This window comes from Accipiter gentilis, chromosome 8, assembly GCF_929443795.1.
Source record: "Accipiter gentilis chromosome 8, bAccGen1.1, whole genome shotgun sequence".
In the NCBI taxonomy this organism is placed as follows: Eukaryota; Metazoa; Chordata; class Aves; order Accipitriformes; family Accipitridae; genus Astur; species Astur gentilis.
Window position 1 is genome coordinate 31859759 of NC_064887.1, and position 17965 is coordinate 31877723.

At 35.5% G+C, this 17965-nt stretch overlaps 1 protein-coding gene across 4 annotated transcripts in view; it reads left to right on the forward strand.

Moving 5' to 3' along the window:
- EDEM3 (ER degradation enhancing alpha-mannosidase like protein 3) overlaps positions 1-17965 on the forward strand; it is a 30513-nt gene that overhangs the window by 7282 nt on the left and 5266 nt on the right. For 3 of the 4 annotated variants that reach the window (XR_007507130.1, XM_049809473.1, XM_049809474.1), the window contains exons 4-18: positions 2416-2455; positions 3911-4023; positions 4738-4891; positions 6054-6188; positions 7332-7437; positions 8051-8148; positions 9469-9594; positions 10183-10266; positions 11804-11887; positions 12448-12572; positions 13067-13232; positions 15759-15913; positions 16712-16865; positions 17175-17369; positions 17710-17875. Coding sequence is in view for 3 of the 4 variants with exons in the window: in XM_049809473.1 (XP_049665430.1) it covers positions 2416-2455; positions 3911-4023; positions 4738-4891; positions 6054-6188; positions 7332-7437; positions 8051-8148; positions 9469-9594; positions 10183-10266; positions 11804-11887; positions 12448-12572; positions 13067-13232; positions 15759-15913; positions 16712-16865; positions 17175-17369; positions 17710-17875 (1901 nt within the window). In the remaining variant the exon portion in view is untranslated. The remainder of the gene's footprint in view (positions 1-2415; positions 2456-3910; positions 4024-4737; positions 4892-6053; positions 6189-7331; positions 7438-8050; positions 8149-9468; positions 9595-10182; positions 10267-11803; positions 11888-12447; positions 12573-13066; positions 13233-15758; positions 15914-16711; positions 16866-17174; positions 17370-17709; positions 17876-17965) is intronic. The other variant, XM_049809475.1, reaches the window with a different exon arrangement.

The following is a 17965-nucleotide window of genomic DNA, read 5'->3' on the forward strand; positions in this document are numbered from 1 at the left end:
AGAAAAAGAGAATTGACCAGTGAATGAAATCCAAAGATAATTTTTTAAATCATTCTCCAAGTATTTTCCATAGGAAAGTGTTCCAAATGTGAGCTGACATTTATGGTATTAGTAAATTTGACTGCTCAATAGAGGTTATAAGGGTTAGTTATCAGCTGCACAGAACAGTAAACTGTTACCCATTATGCTGACCTTATAAGTGATATTAAAAATGCCTTTTTTTTTGTAGAAAGCTCTCTGAAAACATCATTAGTCAAATGATTATCATGTGTGTGGTAGCCTAAGGCCTTTGCCAAAGTATAAAACATTATTTCAGATATGGAAGTTCTTAATATTTTTTATTTTACGATAACTTATAATACAAAGGACTGATCCTTTGGCCAGCAAAATATAGATTTAAGGACTCTTTCTCCATGTTAAATTGAACAATCAAAGACAAAGTTTAATTACTCTAAATCTGATTGTAATTGATTTCTTTGTTGTCTGTATGTGTGCAGTTTGTTTATAGAGCAAATAGTTAACAACAAATACCTGCTGCCTTTTTTTAATTGGTATAACTGCTTGGTGTCCCTAAGAAGACTAGTGATAATCAAAGCTGAAGTCCTTGTCTTAAATACTACTTCTCTTCACACCATGATATTGAGCATGTCATTTTGGTTATTTTTTGTTATGTACAAAAGCTCCTTAGTCTGGAGATTCCTATATAAGCCTGCTGCTTTGGAGGTATTGAGAGATACAACTGATGAGAAAGAAGTGTCAAGCAAATGTATTTTCAATCCTGGTCATGCGTTCTTTTTAATTGCCTTTTTCCCCATAGTAACATACTATCATTTGAATAAAAATACCATTCAGCCCCTTAGATGCATTGAATAGTGTAAGTATTTATTATTTTTCTGCATACATGCTTTTTTCTGTTCCTAATAATTAGATATATTAGTATTTATCAGATTTCCTATATAATCCTTTTTCTTGCCAGCTGGCTCATCAGTCATGTTCTCTACAAGCCTTTGCAATCACAAAATGACAGGGTGAGACAGCTAGGTCGATTCTGTTTCCCTGGAGGGCTAGGGAGTATACTTGTACACCAGCCTTCCCTACAGCTGTGTGATGCATAATCTCCTCCACTTTTGTATGGAAGAAGCTGTGTATTTGTTATACAGTTGTGCATAGCCACTAGTTAATCTCTTTCTCTTGTAGAACGACACTCACAGGATGCTGCTATATCTTTACAAATTGAAGAAAATTATAATATATGACCACTTAATTAGAATTTTAATTATGCTTCATGCATAGTCATGTGTTGCCTACAGGGTCTAAAACATTGGGTACTTGCTTAAATTCTTGACACTTGTTCTTCAATAGGCAGTTGTAACTGTTTCCAAAGGTTTCAATTTTAATACCATCCTACTCTGTAAAATCTTTTCTATGAGTGGTGTGTGTTTCTTAACATAAGAGCAATTTTATTGGGTTAGGCTAAAGGTCCACTCAGCTTGGTATGCACTAGAACAGGCCTAGAGAAGAATGTACAAATGGGACAAGCCTTATTGTGATATTCCTGTTTCCAATAGTATGGATCTGATTTGATGTTCTTTTTTTATGGAATAAGTAGGTTTTTATTTTAAGCCTGCCGCTTGCTGCTGCTGGATAGCATCAGGTGAAACTTAACTGTGAGAAGCAGTGAATAGCAGATTCTCATTCACTTTCTTCATGCCGTGTACAATTTTAAAATCTTTGTATAATGATGCTTAAGCTTTTGCTCTTGCAGGCTGAAGAGTGTTAGTCTGTTCACTAGTTCCTAGTACAGAAACTGCTACTTGCCCTCAGCCCTCACTTACTGCCCTTTATTGTACCTTTTCCTGTTCCATTTTATCCCACATAGAAGTTTCATAACAAAGTAACATTTTCTTTAGTCTTTCATCACTAATTTTAACATTGAGTTTTATTGCAACAAATTGCAGCTTTTTCTGAAGTAGGTAATTGGAACAGTTTCTGGGAGGAGAAATTTAGCTTGGAACGATTTTTGATCTTCTTCCATCTTTTTATTGTTACATTTAGTAAGTCAACATTCTTTGTTTTTTGAAAAAGAAAGAAAAAAAGAGGTTGGAAAAAGACTTTGAACCATTCTACTGGGTTTTTTAGTAGATTTGATTGGAGACTAGAAATAAAAATTTAATTTGCTTACAAGAATTTTGAAAGCTTTGCAGTAAATAAAGGTATCTTTGTAATCATAGCTTGTTCCAGACAGGTCCTATTCTGGTCACTAACAAAGGGAAGAAAATTAGTAGGGTGTTATTTTCTAGCAGCTAGTGGTCTGTGAGAATTTAGTTCCTTCCATGGTATTGGTTACTATTAAAAATTATTTAATTTCTACACATACAAGTCTATAGTAAATCTGTTTTAAATTTTGTTTCATAGATTTTCACTGACCTTGATTGATACCTTGGACACTCTTGTGGTAAGTTTAATCTATTGATGAACTTTGATAAAACAAAAAGATTGGCTTCTGATGCTCAGACTTATTTTTAGATTTCTATTTTGTTAAATTATACATAAAAAATACTAATTTTTCTTCACCTGTAATCTCTGGCTACCTGTTTGAAGTGGCTATTGCTTGTAAGAACTTTCAAGTGCTGCGATGGTGGCGTTTGGAGTTTGTTGCAAAAAGAAAACTACAACAGTTCCTTCACATTTCATTGATGCTTTCTTATCTTGCTTTTCTTGGGCGGTAACTTAACAAAAAAAGTATGTGAGTTTGCTTCTCATTATAGTTTAAAGCAACATACTGACTTATAGGTGAACCCCTCTTAATACCTACTGAATTAATTTATGTTTTTAAATTGTACATACTTGTTTCATGGATGAATTTGCATGCACCTAAATATTTGTTTAAAAAACCCGCAACCCTGGACATGTTTGCCAGGAAATGTTGCCAAACTTCTTAGGTTCCATCTCTTATTAAAAGATTCCAATCATTAATAAACTACTTTTTGTTAGGTTTCAATCCCTTTGACATGTTTTGTCATCATAAGATAGAGTTCAGAAATCAGAAATTTTTGGCCATTCACATCTACAGGTAAATGTAAAAAGCTTTGAAAATCCTTACTGTGCTGATTTAGTGTGTGAATCATATAATGCTCTTTCCCTGACAGCTGTTCCCTTTTTATGATGTGCTGTGAGACGACCCTCGTCTCTTGAATCAGGACCACAAATGTTGAAAATGTGGAGTCTGGAACTCCCAGTCTCTACTGGACACTCAAATGGATTATTGCGTTTTATTTATTTTCTTGTCTTAGAGCAGGATTAACACTTGTGGAATTTAAAGTCACTTATAACAAATTGGATAAGTCACTAAGATTCTTAAAGTTTGATTGAACCAAAAGAAAGTTGGTATGAAAGAAAATCTGTAGGAAGTGCCCGAGCTGTTCTTCAGGCACAAGAAGGAAACTGTTGGGAGGAGGAAGGCTGCTAGGATGATTCATGGAACTTACGATGTGGCTTCTTAGTCTGTGGATAGGAGGGAGGCCTCTGTGAAATTGGACGCATCAGAGCAGGCCAGTCTTTTCCCACTCTGCCAGCACAGCCCGCAGCCCACTGGGTCCTGTCGCACTACAGTTATGGCATGCAAGTAGGGGAAGGAACAAACAAATAAATCCCTGGCTAATAGTTTAGGTACATTCTCAGTGACTTTATTCTTTGTGTACAGCTTTTATTCTCTTTTATGTTTCTCATGAGAAAAACAATAATACGAATGTGTTTGCACTGTATCAGTGTGCCCCTGCAGGACCAGAATATCAATCTAAGGCATGTTAAATGCTTTCTTTTTTAATTCATTGCATTTGTTCTTCTACACCTGAGTGTGACTGTATTAGCTATGTTGGAACTTAAACACCTGGTTACATTTGTATTCCAGGTGTTAAATAAAACCAAAGAGTTTGAAGAGGCTGTAAAAAAAGTAATAAAGGATGTTAATTTAGATAACGACATAGTTGTATCTGTCTTTGAAACCAACATAAGAGTCCTTGGGTGAGTAACTTTTATGTTTTCAAAACTTAAAAATATGTGCTTTAGCTAAATGTCCTTAAGGCATACCTTTCTGTGCTATTTCACCTCATTTAAAACAGTTGTGGCTTTATCAGCATAGCTTGACATATGCCCTAAGAAAGGTTTTAAAATGATAGACAGGAATTGATGCAGTGGTACTGAATCAAGTTGACCCCCATCTAACTGCTGCAGGTGTAGCTTTTTTGATTAAAAAAAATTGTCCATGCTGAGGTAGCAGTGTTTTTTCTTAATGGAAACAGTTTTTAGACTATTCAATACTTGATTTAATCAATAGAACACTTTGATACTTAGTGTAATAGATTATTTCAGGGTGGAAGGGACCTCTGGAGATCTCTAGTCCAACTTGCTGCTCAACGCAGGGCCAGAGCAGGTTAGTTTTAAGCTATGATATGCAATTCTAGAGGTATTGGTTTGTTATTCTTGACTAACTATATTGATGAATCAATGATTCCTCTACAGTTTAGGACTGAGTCCTAAATAACATGAATTGCTCCCAAAATACTGGCAGCTAACCTTGATTCTAACTGGGACTTGCGTCTGCTCAGCATTTCTGAAAATTAGGGCCATGTGAATATAGCACAGTTATGTACATAGTCATCTAAATAGTAGAAACTTTTGCATTGCTATTCAGATGAATATACCTTTTGAGATGTGGATAATTTTTCTTGTGTTTAGAGGTCTCCTAGGTGGGCATTCAGTAGCAATTATGCTGAAAGAAAAAGGTGAATATATGCAGTGGTACAATGGTGAACTTCTGCACATGGCAAAGGAACTAGGCTACAAGCTTTTACCTGCTTTTAACACCACTAGCGGTCTTCCTTATCCAAGAGTAAGTTCTCTCATTTCTGCAATTCAGGATTACTTGTGTAAGCAAAATTCTTGTTGTTTTGTTTTTATCTCTGTTTCTAAAATCACTTGTATATTTATTAACTGTACAGAAAATCAAAAGCTGATAAATTGCTCATTTGTAGTACACGATACCTGGTATTTTAAAATAAAGTCGTAGGTGCTCTGAATCTCTATATTTCCAGCTCTGAAAATTCTAATATACATTGTTGGGGGTAAAGAGTAACAAGAGAAATCTTGTCTAATCACTGTCTACTGATTTCTTGCTTCCTGCTACTATAAGCACCACCAAGTAGCTGAGGAGAGTAATTTTTGTTTTGGTGCATATCTCTCACTAAGACAGTGAAAGAACAACTTGCAAGCACATGCTTGTGAATTTAGCACAAAACTGATTAACCTTCATGGTCTACATCCACATTTTCATAAGAGAACAAAGGTAGCTGTAACCTAAAAATATTCACTTAATGTAAAAACTTTCATCAAATTCAAACAAAGCATGGTACATGGTCTTAGAATGACAGAAAACTACTTCCAGTGCACATCATCAATTGAGTTTGTGAGATGTACCTTTGATTGGAAACTTACCCATGAATTAAAAATCTAGGCTCAGTAAATAAGCATTTTTCTAGTGAAAATGTCTAACTCAAAATGTTCAGGGTTTGACAATTTTCTGCTGAGAGGGCCCTCTCTATCCAGAATGCAGAAAGCTACGTTGTGCCCACAACAAAAGCAGGTCCATCTAGTAAGTATTGTCTGGAGCCAGGAGTAGCAAGATACTTACAAAGCTGAGTTTCCATGAGGACTTGTGATGTTTTGAGTTCTTGGTTTGCTGGTAAATAAATTGCTAGAATTAGATTTTCAGGGTGGTATTCTTTTATTCAAATGTCTAGTGAACCGGGCAACAGGTATTTGGGCCAGTACTTGTTTTGGAGGGTTGAGTATTTTGGGTACTTCTGGATAACTTTATGTGCATGTTTGAGTTGACAGTATATGGTGAAGCAGAGCAAAACTGAAGGGGGCTGTGTGGTCTTTTTTCCTTACCTTTAGAAAAAGCATAGATTATATAGTTGCTCTACTGATTATCAAGGGAGTGTAAATTCTTTCAGCTAGTAAAAATAAAGATGATAGTATCTACTTTTCTCTAGGTTAACTTAAAATTTGGTGTAAGACATCCAGAAGCACGAACAGGAACAGAAACTGATACCTGTACAGCTTGTGCGGGTACCTTGATCCTTGAGTTTGCAGCTTTAAGCCGATTCACAGGAACATCTATATTTGAGGTTTGCTTTCTATGATATCTTATTTTTTGGATTAGGTATTCATTAGTGTTCTGTTACATTTCTGTAATTTTGGAAAAACAATTTTGAGTTCATGAAATGGGTGCACATCTTGGCTGTTCTGCACAAAAAGTTTGTGTGTTCAGATTTGTTGTGTTTGTGAGCTTTCTTCTAAGTTTTGGTGTTTTTTTAACAGAAAACCACAGGAAATAATTTTGTTTGAAAGTAGCAATACAGAAGTAAACAGGATAAATACACTGAAAAGTAGCTAAACAATAATGCTTGCATAGTTTTGGAGTAGAGGGATCAGGACTAGTAAGAAGAAAAGTGAGACACTTGGTCCTTAAAATGCAGGTTAAAAAAAAATAAAAAATCCCCATACTTCTGTTGTCCCACTGAGCATGTGCAAGACCCGCCTAAGGCTATATTGTCAGCAGAAAGCTAAATGAAAATGCTTGCAGGTATGGTTTCTTTGATCTAATACAGAAAAAAAAAAAAAAAAAGCAAGCTCTTTTTAAGGTTAGAAATTTTTTAAAATCTTTCAGTATGGGCCTGGTATTTCATTTCATGTCATGGAACCCAGTGGAAGCATAGCTGGGCCTGTGTTCTGTGTTTTGGTAAAACTTGCCCCCTAAAATCCCATGCATGTGTTTGGTGATTTAAAGCCATTTTTATTGGGTAGGTTGCTACATGAAGTTAATTTTATGTATAAAAAGAATGTATATAACTTGTATATTAATGAACAAGGGTTGCTGTTCCACCTTGAAATGTTTGAAAAGACAGTGATTTTGATTCTAAGGATGTTATATTTCTTGAAATATTTTAATTAGGTTACACTATCCCATCTGTATGCACAATTTTAGAGTAGGAAACCCATGCAGAAGGATATTTGACTTGCCTATGACCATACAGTGTATTGGCAAATAGTTGTGTAGTCAAGCACCATTCTTACTAATCAGCAGCTGAATAACTATAAAATGTGGACTGAACTTCTTACTATTTAAGTGTGTGTAATACTGAGTTTTAAAATTTAGATATGAAACATCTTATTACTTCCTAGGATCTTAATTTCAATAAACAAAATAATAAGTCTTTAGTATCTGTGTTTCTCTAATTTCCTTTAATGAGCGTTTTTTGTTGTTGCAGGAGTATGCACGAAAAGCGCTTGATTTTATTTGGGAAAAGAGACAGCGCAGCAGCAATTTAGTGGGCGTTACTATTAACATTCATACTGGAGACTGGGTCCGCAAAGGTGTGTGGTATTCTGACTCAGAATCAGTGACCACAAGTGGTTTTGGGCAGGAAAAAAATCTTGACACACACCCCCACCTGCCCCCAAAACGCTTATCTAGACTACTTATAAATATTAATGGCATAGGCAAGTGGAGTTACATAATGTCAGTGCTGGAGAAACCTGCTACAATGAAGCCTGGCTTTGCTCTGAAAGGGTGTTTTGGTACAGAAACTAGTTTTATTCATTGCAAAGGAAGTGTTCTCTGATTCACTTTAATACTGAGAAGGGAATGCCTTGGGATAAATTTTTGGAGATTCTACTATAAATACATAGGAAAAATATAAATAGGACTGTGGTTGTTTATGGCAGCCAGTTGAAATATTTTCATATTAGAAAAGTGAAACAACTGGCTTCACTGCATGTCTGTTCATATTAATATGTGCACTGATATTGCAATGCCTTTAGTGTAGTCATACAGTATTGTGTCTCTGCATCTATCTATGCCTTAATTCTAGTGATAGAAGGCTTTTCCTCTTGCTGAAAGAGCCTTTAAAATCAAAATGAAACCAAAGGAAAATATCCATATAGCTACTTAAAGTAAAACCACCTTTTCATTTTCTGCTGTTTCTAGATAGTGGAGTTGGAGCAGGAATAGATTCATATTATGAATATTTATTAAAAGCCTATGTCTTGCTGGGAGATGACAGTTTCCTGGAAAGATTTAACACGGTAAGTTAACACCTTGCTCCGGTTTGTGTCTTCTGTAAGACAAATTTAAGACTAATTGTATTGTCAGTCAGCTGTTAGCCTGAGAAGCCTATGAAAGAGATCTTTAGCAGAATTTCTGTGACTGCTGATGTGTCCAGTGCCAGGTCTTTTTACTGCAAGTTCTTGCTAATCTTGGGTGAACTGTCACCTGAGCAGCTATTTTAACCCCATCCAATGAAAACTGGAATTTTCTGGAACTTTTTCTATGTTTCCAGTACAGGAGAAGCTGTATTTCAAGATCACCTTGGAGAGTGTAATACTGCAAATGTTTCTGTAAAACAATATAAGGGCCTCTTATTACAAGCCGTGGTACAATTTCTTTCTGCCCTGGAGCAACAAAAAAGATCTGAAAATCAAAGTCCGGATTGCATTGCACTGCAGATCCTAAAGCCCAGTATACATTTAATTATACTTACAAGCTGAAAAACACAATTAGATTACTAAATTCATAAGATTACTAAGCAACTTTGTCAGCATCGTTATTTTTTCATAAAAGTATTCTTTCTTTTGAAAATAATATCCTATAAAAACATTTTAAAACATGATTTTTATATAGCATGTTTTTATATCATAAGCAATATTAAAATTGGAATAATTCAGTAGCTAAAGGCCTGTTGCAACACTTTAAGTGTAATGATTATTTCATATTCCTAAAAAGCAGCCACCATTATTATATTTTGCCTCAGTTATGTCTGTTAACTGTTTCCTATTAATTTGGCTCATGTGCTCATGATTGTACCTTCTGTGCTTCAGAAAACAAGGCAGGCAGTTATCTTGGGGAGTATAGAATTGGAAGTCAGCAAGTTGACAAGTGAGCTAGTGGGTTTTAGAGTTGTTCTGAGCCATCAGGTCCAGCTGCTTTGTTGGTTTTTTTTTTATACCTCCTTTCCCCCTTCTCCTCCTGAGATGCATTTGCTTTAGAATTCTCTTGTTCAGAGAAAGTAATTTCAGCTTTGTTTAGTGCGTGCTTAAAGATTCAGCCAAAGCAAATGTGCCTTAATTGTGATAGTTGTTTATCATGTGGCTGCTGAATTACATCTTTGTGTATGTGAATTACTTTGAAAATGTGATGTGTATTGCATGTGTAATACTGTGGAGCTTTTCAGTATTTACTACACTTTTTAGTTTGCAAAACTAGAAACTACTGTGCCTTGCCAAATGTTATAATGGAGTGTAGTACTGGTTCTCCCATTGAGATAAAATGCCATAGTCTGGTGATCTATGTCTGTCTTGTAAAATGTATTGATAATATAAACTCATGATTTTTCTGATGTTTGTCAGCACTATGATGCCATAATGAGATACATTAGCCAACCACCTCTTCTTCTTGATGTTCATATTCATAAACCAATGCTAAATGCTAGGACCTGGATGGATTCTTTGCTAGCTTTCTTCCCTGGATTGCAGGTAAGGTTTAAAACCCGCATGCAGATGATTTTAATAACATGTAAACAATTAAATAGGCTGGATATATTGATAAGTCAAGCTTAGTAATCTGATTTTTCAGAAATCCTGAATGAGGATTTCTGTACTCGTTCCTCCTGTAACTTCAGTGATAAGATGCAAGTTAACGTGCATTTCTGGTTATGTTGAGTATCAAGAAAAGTATGTCCATATGATTTGCTTCCTTCACTCCTAGTCATGAAAACACTAATATTAAGCTGCCTTTTTAGTAGTCCAGTGACAAATTTTCTAGGTTGTGTGCCATTTACATCTTTAAGACAAACTAAATCACGTTTCCACCAGAGTACTCTGTAAGTGATAGAGATCCTTTTTCTACAAAGGCAGTAGTCTTAATGAGCTCACTGATTTTGCTTAAAAAGGTCTTATGGAATATCTATTGGTTACGCTGAAAGGGAGTAATAATTACAATATGTGTCTGCTGGAAATGTAGAAATTGGTCTGTAGCTTTACACAAACCCAGCAAGTGTGCCTAACTTTGAATATTATTCCTATGCATGGTGAATTAGTGTTAATTTTGTTATTTAATTTTAGGTGCTGAAGGGTGATATTAGACCTGCTATTGAAACTCATGAGATGCTGTATCAGGTTATAAAAAAGCATAACTTTCTTCCAGAGGTAAGGTAGTAATTTTTTGATCATGTAAACTGATTCTTACCTCAACTTGAGCAGTCTCAAGTATCTATTTGAAAAAATAGTAGGTATATGTGTTATTAAAACCAAAGGCTCATTTCCACAGCATTCTTATGTGACTTACAGTTCTGCATGTATGACAACTGTGTTTTGGATATGAAATGTTTTTCCTTCAGTTATGCTGTAATTAACACAATAATAGGAAGCTGCTGCTATTAATAATTGTTTAGCCTTTATACTTCAGCCTTTCTAAATTAACCTTGACTCATTTTAGTATGTAAAACTTGTATAAGCATATGTAGTAGTAGGTGCTTAGTAATATAATAGCATTAATGCTAAAGATCAGTCATCTTTATTAACCCAAAGAGGGAAACTAAAGACTGAATTGTTCTGAGAGAATGTTCTGACATTTTGCATAATGTCCTTGAAAGCAGGTACACAAACTTACCTGTAGATATTGCAAGTGCAGTCTTTGAGCAAGTTAATTCTGCACAAAGGCTTGTTTACCTTCTGAAGTGTGTGTCTTTATTTTGTGATGATCCAGAATATGAGAAAGCTTCTGACTCCAGTTTTAATTTTTACTTTCCTCTGGTGTAAGCTTATTTCTTTTAGAAAACATTTTAATTAACATCCCATTCACCTAATGTGGATATTGAGACCAAAGAACGCTCTCTAAGCACTGGAATGATTTTTTTTTTTGAGTGCTTTTAAAATGGTATGATTTGGCTTTTTAGGGTTTTGGGGGGTGGTTTTTTCCATGCTTTGTGCTTATGAAGGAAATTTTGAAAGATCAGTTAGTTGTATTTAAGCCAATATGCCATCCTCTTTAGCAAAGACTTAGTTTAAACCCTAGTATGAACTAGTAGTGAATGTAAGCCATTACAGAAGTGGCTTTTGCCAGTGCATATTAAGAGTGAATACATGGACTAGGAAAATTTTGGATATACCACAGACTAGAAGTCAGTTTTCTTGCGTTAGAAACAGCTGCTTTGCCATCTGTCAGTCTGAAATGACAGTTTAATGCACTGGAAGTGTCAGGTGGCAGGTATGTTTGCAGAAATGGTCTTTGTCAAAGCTCAGGTGGTCTCTGTAGCGGCCCTTCAACAGGCTGCTTTGTTTGGATTGCAGTAGCAGTTGTGTGCTTGTGCTGGTGGGAGCAATGAGAGGCTGTGTGCTGCCTCTTGGGTCTGGAGCACAAGTTCTCATCTGGCACTTCTTGCCAGAACTCCACTTGCTGGACACTTGTCAAGAGGCTGGGTGGTGTCTGGACTCCTGCACTAACACAAGCTTAAATCTCACTCATGCTAAGTGGGCTAGAGCACTCGTTTAGGTTTTGGCCTTAAATTGTACTAACTGGACAGACGTGGTTGTAGCATCCCGAGATCGATGTTGGGCTTTCAGTCCTCCACTGTTGGTTGTGTGTACTTTAGCTGTTGTAATACAGTTGATGTAGGATTCAAAATAAATGGGTTTTTGGTTTTCATTCTTGCATTTATTTTTGTCTGTTCTTTTTCTTCCTCAGGCATTCACAACAGACTTTAGAGTTCACTGGGCTCAGCATCCTTTAAGGCCTGAATTTGCTGAAAGCACTTACTTCTTGTATAAGGTAAAATCACTTTCATTCCTCTGACTTTTGGTCACTTTGTCTAGCACCTAGAATTTTGTTGATGTTTTATTTCAATATAGAATGAGTAGCGTAACTCCAGCTTATTTTATCTGCTGGAGCCAGTTCTGTATATAAACAAGATGAAAGTATTGGTTATGAAAAATTGTTCTAGGAATATTTTTATATGCTTAGAATTAGAAAGAAAACTGTTAAGTGACAAAGGCCCATATTTTTAAAGATACTTAGGTGTTGCTGATCTCTCTTAAAGAGATCTTGGAGACTAAGAGCAAAAGCCACTTGTACCTTGCAGAGAAGAGTAGTGCCTAAATGTCTAAGTATTTCCATGTGCTTATCTGCATATCCAGAAAAGGTAATGCAGCAGTATCTCAGAAGTCTCTCTTGTGACTCTTTAGCACTATTAATAAATTGGACTTTACTGGTGTCTGAGAATGTATGGAATCAATAAATTAGCATTAGAAAAATGAAATCTGCTAATTGTACAGTAAGTCTAAGTGCATCTATATGTTTGGGTTTGGGTTTTGTTTGTATTTCTTTTATAGGCTACTGGTGACCCTTACTATCTAGAAGTAGGAAAAACACTCATTGAAAACTTGAACAAGTATGCAAGAGTACCTTGTGGGTTTGCTGCAATGAAGGATGTTCGTACAGGAAGTCATGAGGACAGGTAAAAGTTTTTGCAATTATTTTTTTCATAAAAAGATTACCAAAAAAATCTAATTACACTGTTTATATAATTTAATTAATTGGCTTTTGAGTAGCTGTCTCTCTTCAGTTGATAACCAAGTCTTAAATTACCTGTTTGTCATAGTCTATAAACTATTTCAATAGTTTTATGGCTTGTTACATAAGAATATTTTTAGTTTAATAATGTTTCATTTGTCTCGGAGCAATAGATTAATTACTTTCAAACAAAATATACTTAATTCTAGGAGTTTTTAAAGAGAATTATTTGTTTTTTCTATACTGCTGTTCTGTACTGAACATGCTGAATCATTTCCCTCCAAACATAGTTTCTTCCGAGTGGAAGGAATGCTAATGGAATTAAGTTCAACAATAATAGTCATGAAGTCTTCAGAGGTGGAGAAATATGAGTATTTGTTTTACTGATGTTTTAGAGAAAAGGGGATATTCCTAAAAGACATCCATTTTTTTCCATAGAATGGACTCTTTCTTTCTCGCTGAGATGTTTAAATATCTTTATCTGCTGTTTGCTGATAAGGAAGACATGATTTTTGACATTGAAGATTATATCTTTACTACAGAAGCTCATCTATTACCACTTTGGCTTTCCACCACAAACCAAACTATCTCTAAAAAAAATACAGTAAGTAATAGCTCAAATTTAAATCAGTTTTAGTGGTGCTTTGAAGCAGTTCCTTTTTTTATGAGAGGAAATGGAAATAAAATCAGGAAAAATCATAGTTTGAAGATGCACGCCAGTTTTAACACTTTGTTTAATGTGAACTATTTCATCATATTAACAGTGACAGTCACATGAATATGAATAATGTTTCCATGACTGGATTCTGCAACACTGAATCTTGGGGAAAAAAGCTGTGGAATATTATCAATATTTAAAAAGAAAATCACTCCCCGTCTCTGTATAAATTTGAAAATAACATGCTATGATATTTTTGTCTTCATCTTTATTTTCTATTATTTTTTCTAAAACATTTGCAACAACATGCTAAGTTTTTGTTGCTTATTTTACTACACAAACCCTTGGCAAATTTTGAAAGGTTTTTGTAAGGTTTAAAGTTAGACAAGATACAGCTCTAGCTTTTGGGATATTTAATTGGTTTAGTCCATGCAGTAGGCATCTATTATGTAAATGTGAGAACGTTTATGGGTTTATAAATTACTTAACCTTCCAAAATAACCTATAGTAATACAACTGTGCCATGAAGCATCATAAATACTAGTCTCTTTTTTTTGTGCTCAGTAAGCTGACATAATTTATCTTTAAGGCAATAATACTACTGGCAAGTAAAAGAAATGCATAAGAAAGTGGAGAGAGAGGTGTCTAAGGCCTCGGGGATGTAAATTCCCCTTTGTTAGTGTGCCTCTATTTTTACCCTTTAATATGTTTTTTACAATAAAGCCTGGATCAGAGGAAAAATGCTCATGTTGTTTGTCAAGACGTGTTCTGGAGAAATCTTAAAACTGAGTAGAAGGCACATGGTTTTAAGGACTCTACCATTAGACAGTGAAAAATTTTTAATTACTTGCTCTTAGTGTCTAACATGGGTAAGACATTTAATGGGTCATGGGGTTGGTTTTTCATGTTCCTTGATGGTGGAGATCCTGCACCCTCTCTGAAATGTTCTTTCCTTGAGCATTTATCATGTTTTGTCTTTGAGTTTTGGAAATGGCGGCTATGTTTTTTAAACTATGCAAGAAGTTCTCTGAAGAGTCTGAAAGAGCATTTTATATAACTTTTGTTCCCAACATGAGAAGTTGATACTTTTGAGACAGACAGGATTTCACAGCTGATCCTGTGTGAAGTGCTGGCCTGACATATGTAGTTCTCTTGAGAACTGCAAATGTTAATAAAAGGCCAATAAAGAGGATAGAGTAAATTGTTCAAATGCGGTTTTCTTAATCTCTTTAAGTCAAAGCTGCTAAAGTGCATAATACAAGGAAGAAAGATCCATTGAAAATGGTGTCAATGAAATGCATTAAATGTCTAAAAGACTGTGAAGACAAGTGTTACTCTTTTATGGAATTTATCTGATGGAGAAAAAAATTTATAAGAAAAAATGGAATGTGTAAAGTATTTTTAATATAAACACAGTGCTGTTAAGCTGAAATGTCTGTGAAATAGTTGGTAGTATCCACCCAACATCCTGTTTGTATTTATTCTCATAAACAGGAAAAGTCATGTCTTACTATGCTGATGCTTGCAGTAGCGCTTGCAAGATCTTCTTAAGTGATGTGACTACTATTTGTCACACTAAGAGCATAAGGTACTTTGAAGTGTTTATTCTGGTAAACTAATACCTTTTTAGGTCTTGGTTTTTAGGGAGCCTTTAAATACTTGATTTTTAATTAGCTAATATGTTGCAATGTGTTTGGTTTTTTTAATTATTTTTTTGCAAGTAGATAAATACTACATTAATTTTTATAGGTGGGAAAATTAACTGGCCAGTTATCCAACCAATTATTTGCAAAACTAAGAACAGGCTAAATATGGCCCCAAATCACTATACATTTTCCACATGGTTTCACGTGTTACAAAACAGTGATGTGTGCAACTGATAACTGTCATCTTTTCTGAAAATAGAGATTGTTTGATTTTATATATAGATTCATCTGTGTGGCTCCTGAGGAGGAGAATCTTTTGTTCGTATGAAAAGGTGTGACGTTCTTAGTAATACAAAGCAAGAATGACCTAAGGCCTACAATTGGTCCACTCAACATAAAGGCAATATCAAATGAAATTGTAACTACTTCCTTTAGTTGTTCAGCACATAAAAGTACAGGGGCACTAGCTATGTCACGAGCAGGCTTGAGAAGCTCTGTTTGCCAGCAGAGGTTAGCTGTTTCTGCAAAAAATTTCTGGAAACTGTGGATAGAAGTTTGAGTTACAAATTGGAACTGGTGCTGTATTTATTTATCCGTAGAAAGGGATTGTAGTGCACTGGTTACCCTTTATTGTTACAAAAGTGTGGCACAGAAGAGCGGTGTATTATTCATTCCTGAAATCTGTGTGGTTGTAGTACATCTATTACGTTCAGCTGCTGTATGTCCCACGTACACAGGTTACTTAAGGGTAGGTCTATCTGTTGATTTTCTTTGTATAAAAATGTAACCTGCATTTTTAATAGGTGATCTGTATCTTTCATTTTAGACTACAGAATACACAGAGCTGGATGACAGCAACTTTGACTGGACCTGTCCAAACACCCAGATTCTTTTCCCAAATGACCCTATGTTTGCTCAAAGTATTCGTGAACCTTTGAAAAATGTGGTGGATAAGAGCTGTCCTAGGGGTATTTCCAGAGCGTAAGATGAATATTTTCTGTCTTTCGTTAGTGTAGGAGTGAGTGGAATAGGGTCTGCTATGCATGGAAGGAGAAGTACGAGGTGGACTGGAGCCTGCTTTGCTTGAGTTTGTAGTCGTTTTGGAATGGCTAGCTTAGCTACGGGAATAATCAGTTATGTTTTCTCTGGCATCATCAGCAAGACTTAGTTCATTTCCAGCAGGAATTGGCGAGTCTTTCAAAGCAGAAGTAGCTTAATGAGCCACATATTCCAAGTGGGACTTGTAGCCCAGGTATTACAGGAAGTAGGTATCTCAGATTTGTAAAATTAATTTCTGTTATCTCTTGAATCGTTCTGCAATTCTTTGTAGTAAGCAAATCATGGTACAATACATAACTTCATCTACTTTGAAGAACTTAGGACAGTCTGTTGAAGCTGAGGAAGTTTATCTTTTGACCACCTCTCTGCTATTTTTACTTCATGAGTAAAACTGAGTAGCAGCTGTATGAGGAAGATTGGGTTTAGTCAGTCTTAAATAATGCAGACTACTTAGAAATGGGAGATTAGTATATAGTAGGTTTGTTAGCAGCATTGCATATGCTTTTTTGCACTGCAAAATTATTGATAAAATCGACAACTTTTAAAAAAGATAGTTTGACTGAGAAGTTGCATTAGTGAAGCTTGTACTCCACATTATTCCAAATTATTTTTATTCCAATTCCAAAGAATTCTAATCTTGTGGTGGTAGGAATAACGTGAGAGTTATGTTTTAAGAATAATCTGGTTTTTAAAGCTTTGATATATAATATCTTTCGGCAGAGAAGAGAGTTTGGGAAGTGGACCAAAACCACCACTGAGAGCCAGAGATTTCATGGCCAGTAATCCTGAACACTTGGAGATATTGAAGAAGATGGGAGTCAGTTTGATTCATCTGAAGGATGGAAGAGTACAATTAGTACAGCATGCAGTGCAAGTAAGACCTGACTACTTAGTGATGTAGACGGCAGCATCTTATCTGAAAATACTAGCTTTCGGTGTGAGATACTTCAATTTGTTTAGAACGTTTTATATGTTTGTATGCTTTTACTCTTTTGGGTGATGGAGGCACAAAAAGGTTAACTTCCTTATTTGAAATGATGAATGAGTGCCAGTGAGCATCCACTCTGTATTTTAAAATCTTTGTAGCAGTGGTCCAAGTAAACATAACTTTGATTTTCAAATTTTTTTTTCAAGTTTCTCAAACATTTAAGAAGAAATTGTTTATCGTTTCTTTACTACTCAGGCAGCAAGTTCACTTGATGCTGAAGATGGCTTACGGTTCATGCAAGAAATGATTGAACTCTCCAGTCAGCAACAGAAAGAGCAACAGCTACCTCCTCGTGCTGTCCAAATTGTTTCCCATCCATTCTTTGGCAGGGTTGTCTTGACAGCTGGACCAGCACAATTTGGGATGGACTTATCCAAACACAAAGCAGGGGTATGTAAGATATGTATGTGATCTGTTACTTTCCTTATTGCGCAAGCCTAAATTTTACAGTACTGGTACTATTTCAAGGTGGCCGACTAGAGGGTGACCCATTGATTACAGTGGTTAAAATGACAGGGACACTGAATATGAGAATTAGGTTTTCACTCAGTCATTCTTTGCTTCTTGGAACTCCAGCGTCAGGGTAAAGATTGCCTGCACTGACAGAAGACAACACTAAATGCATTACATTAACTGAAGAAATGAAAATGCTTAGGAATCTTTTGCAAGCTTGAACCTAGTGCTCTAATTCTCTTTCTGTTTGGTTTTTTTTTTTTTTTTTCCCAAACAGACAAGAGGATTTGTTGCAACCATTAAGCCATATAATGGATGCTCAGAGATCACTAATCCTGAGGCAGTGAAAGAGAAAATTGCTCTGATGCAAAGAGGCCAGTGTATGTTTGCTGAAAAGGCACGAAACATTCAAAAAGCTGGAGCAATAGGAGGCATTGTTATTGGTAAATAAAACTTTAAGTTCTTAAAATATTAAGTTTGTGTAGATGTAACCTGTGTTTTACAGATTTGAAGATACCAGAGAGCTGTTAAAC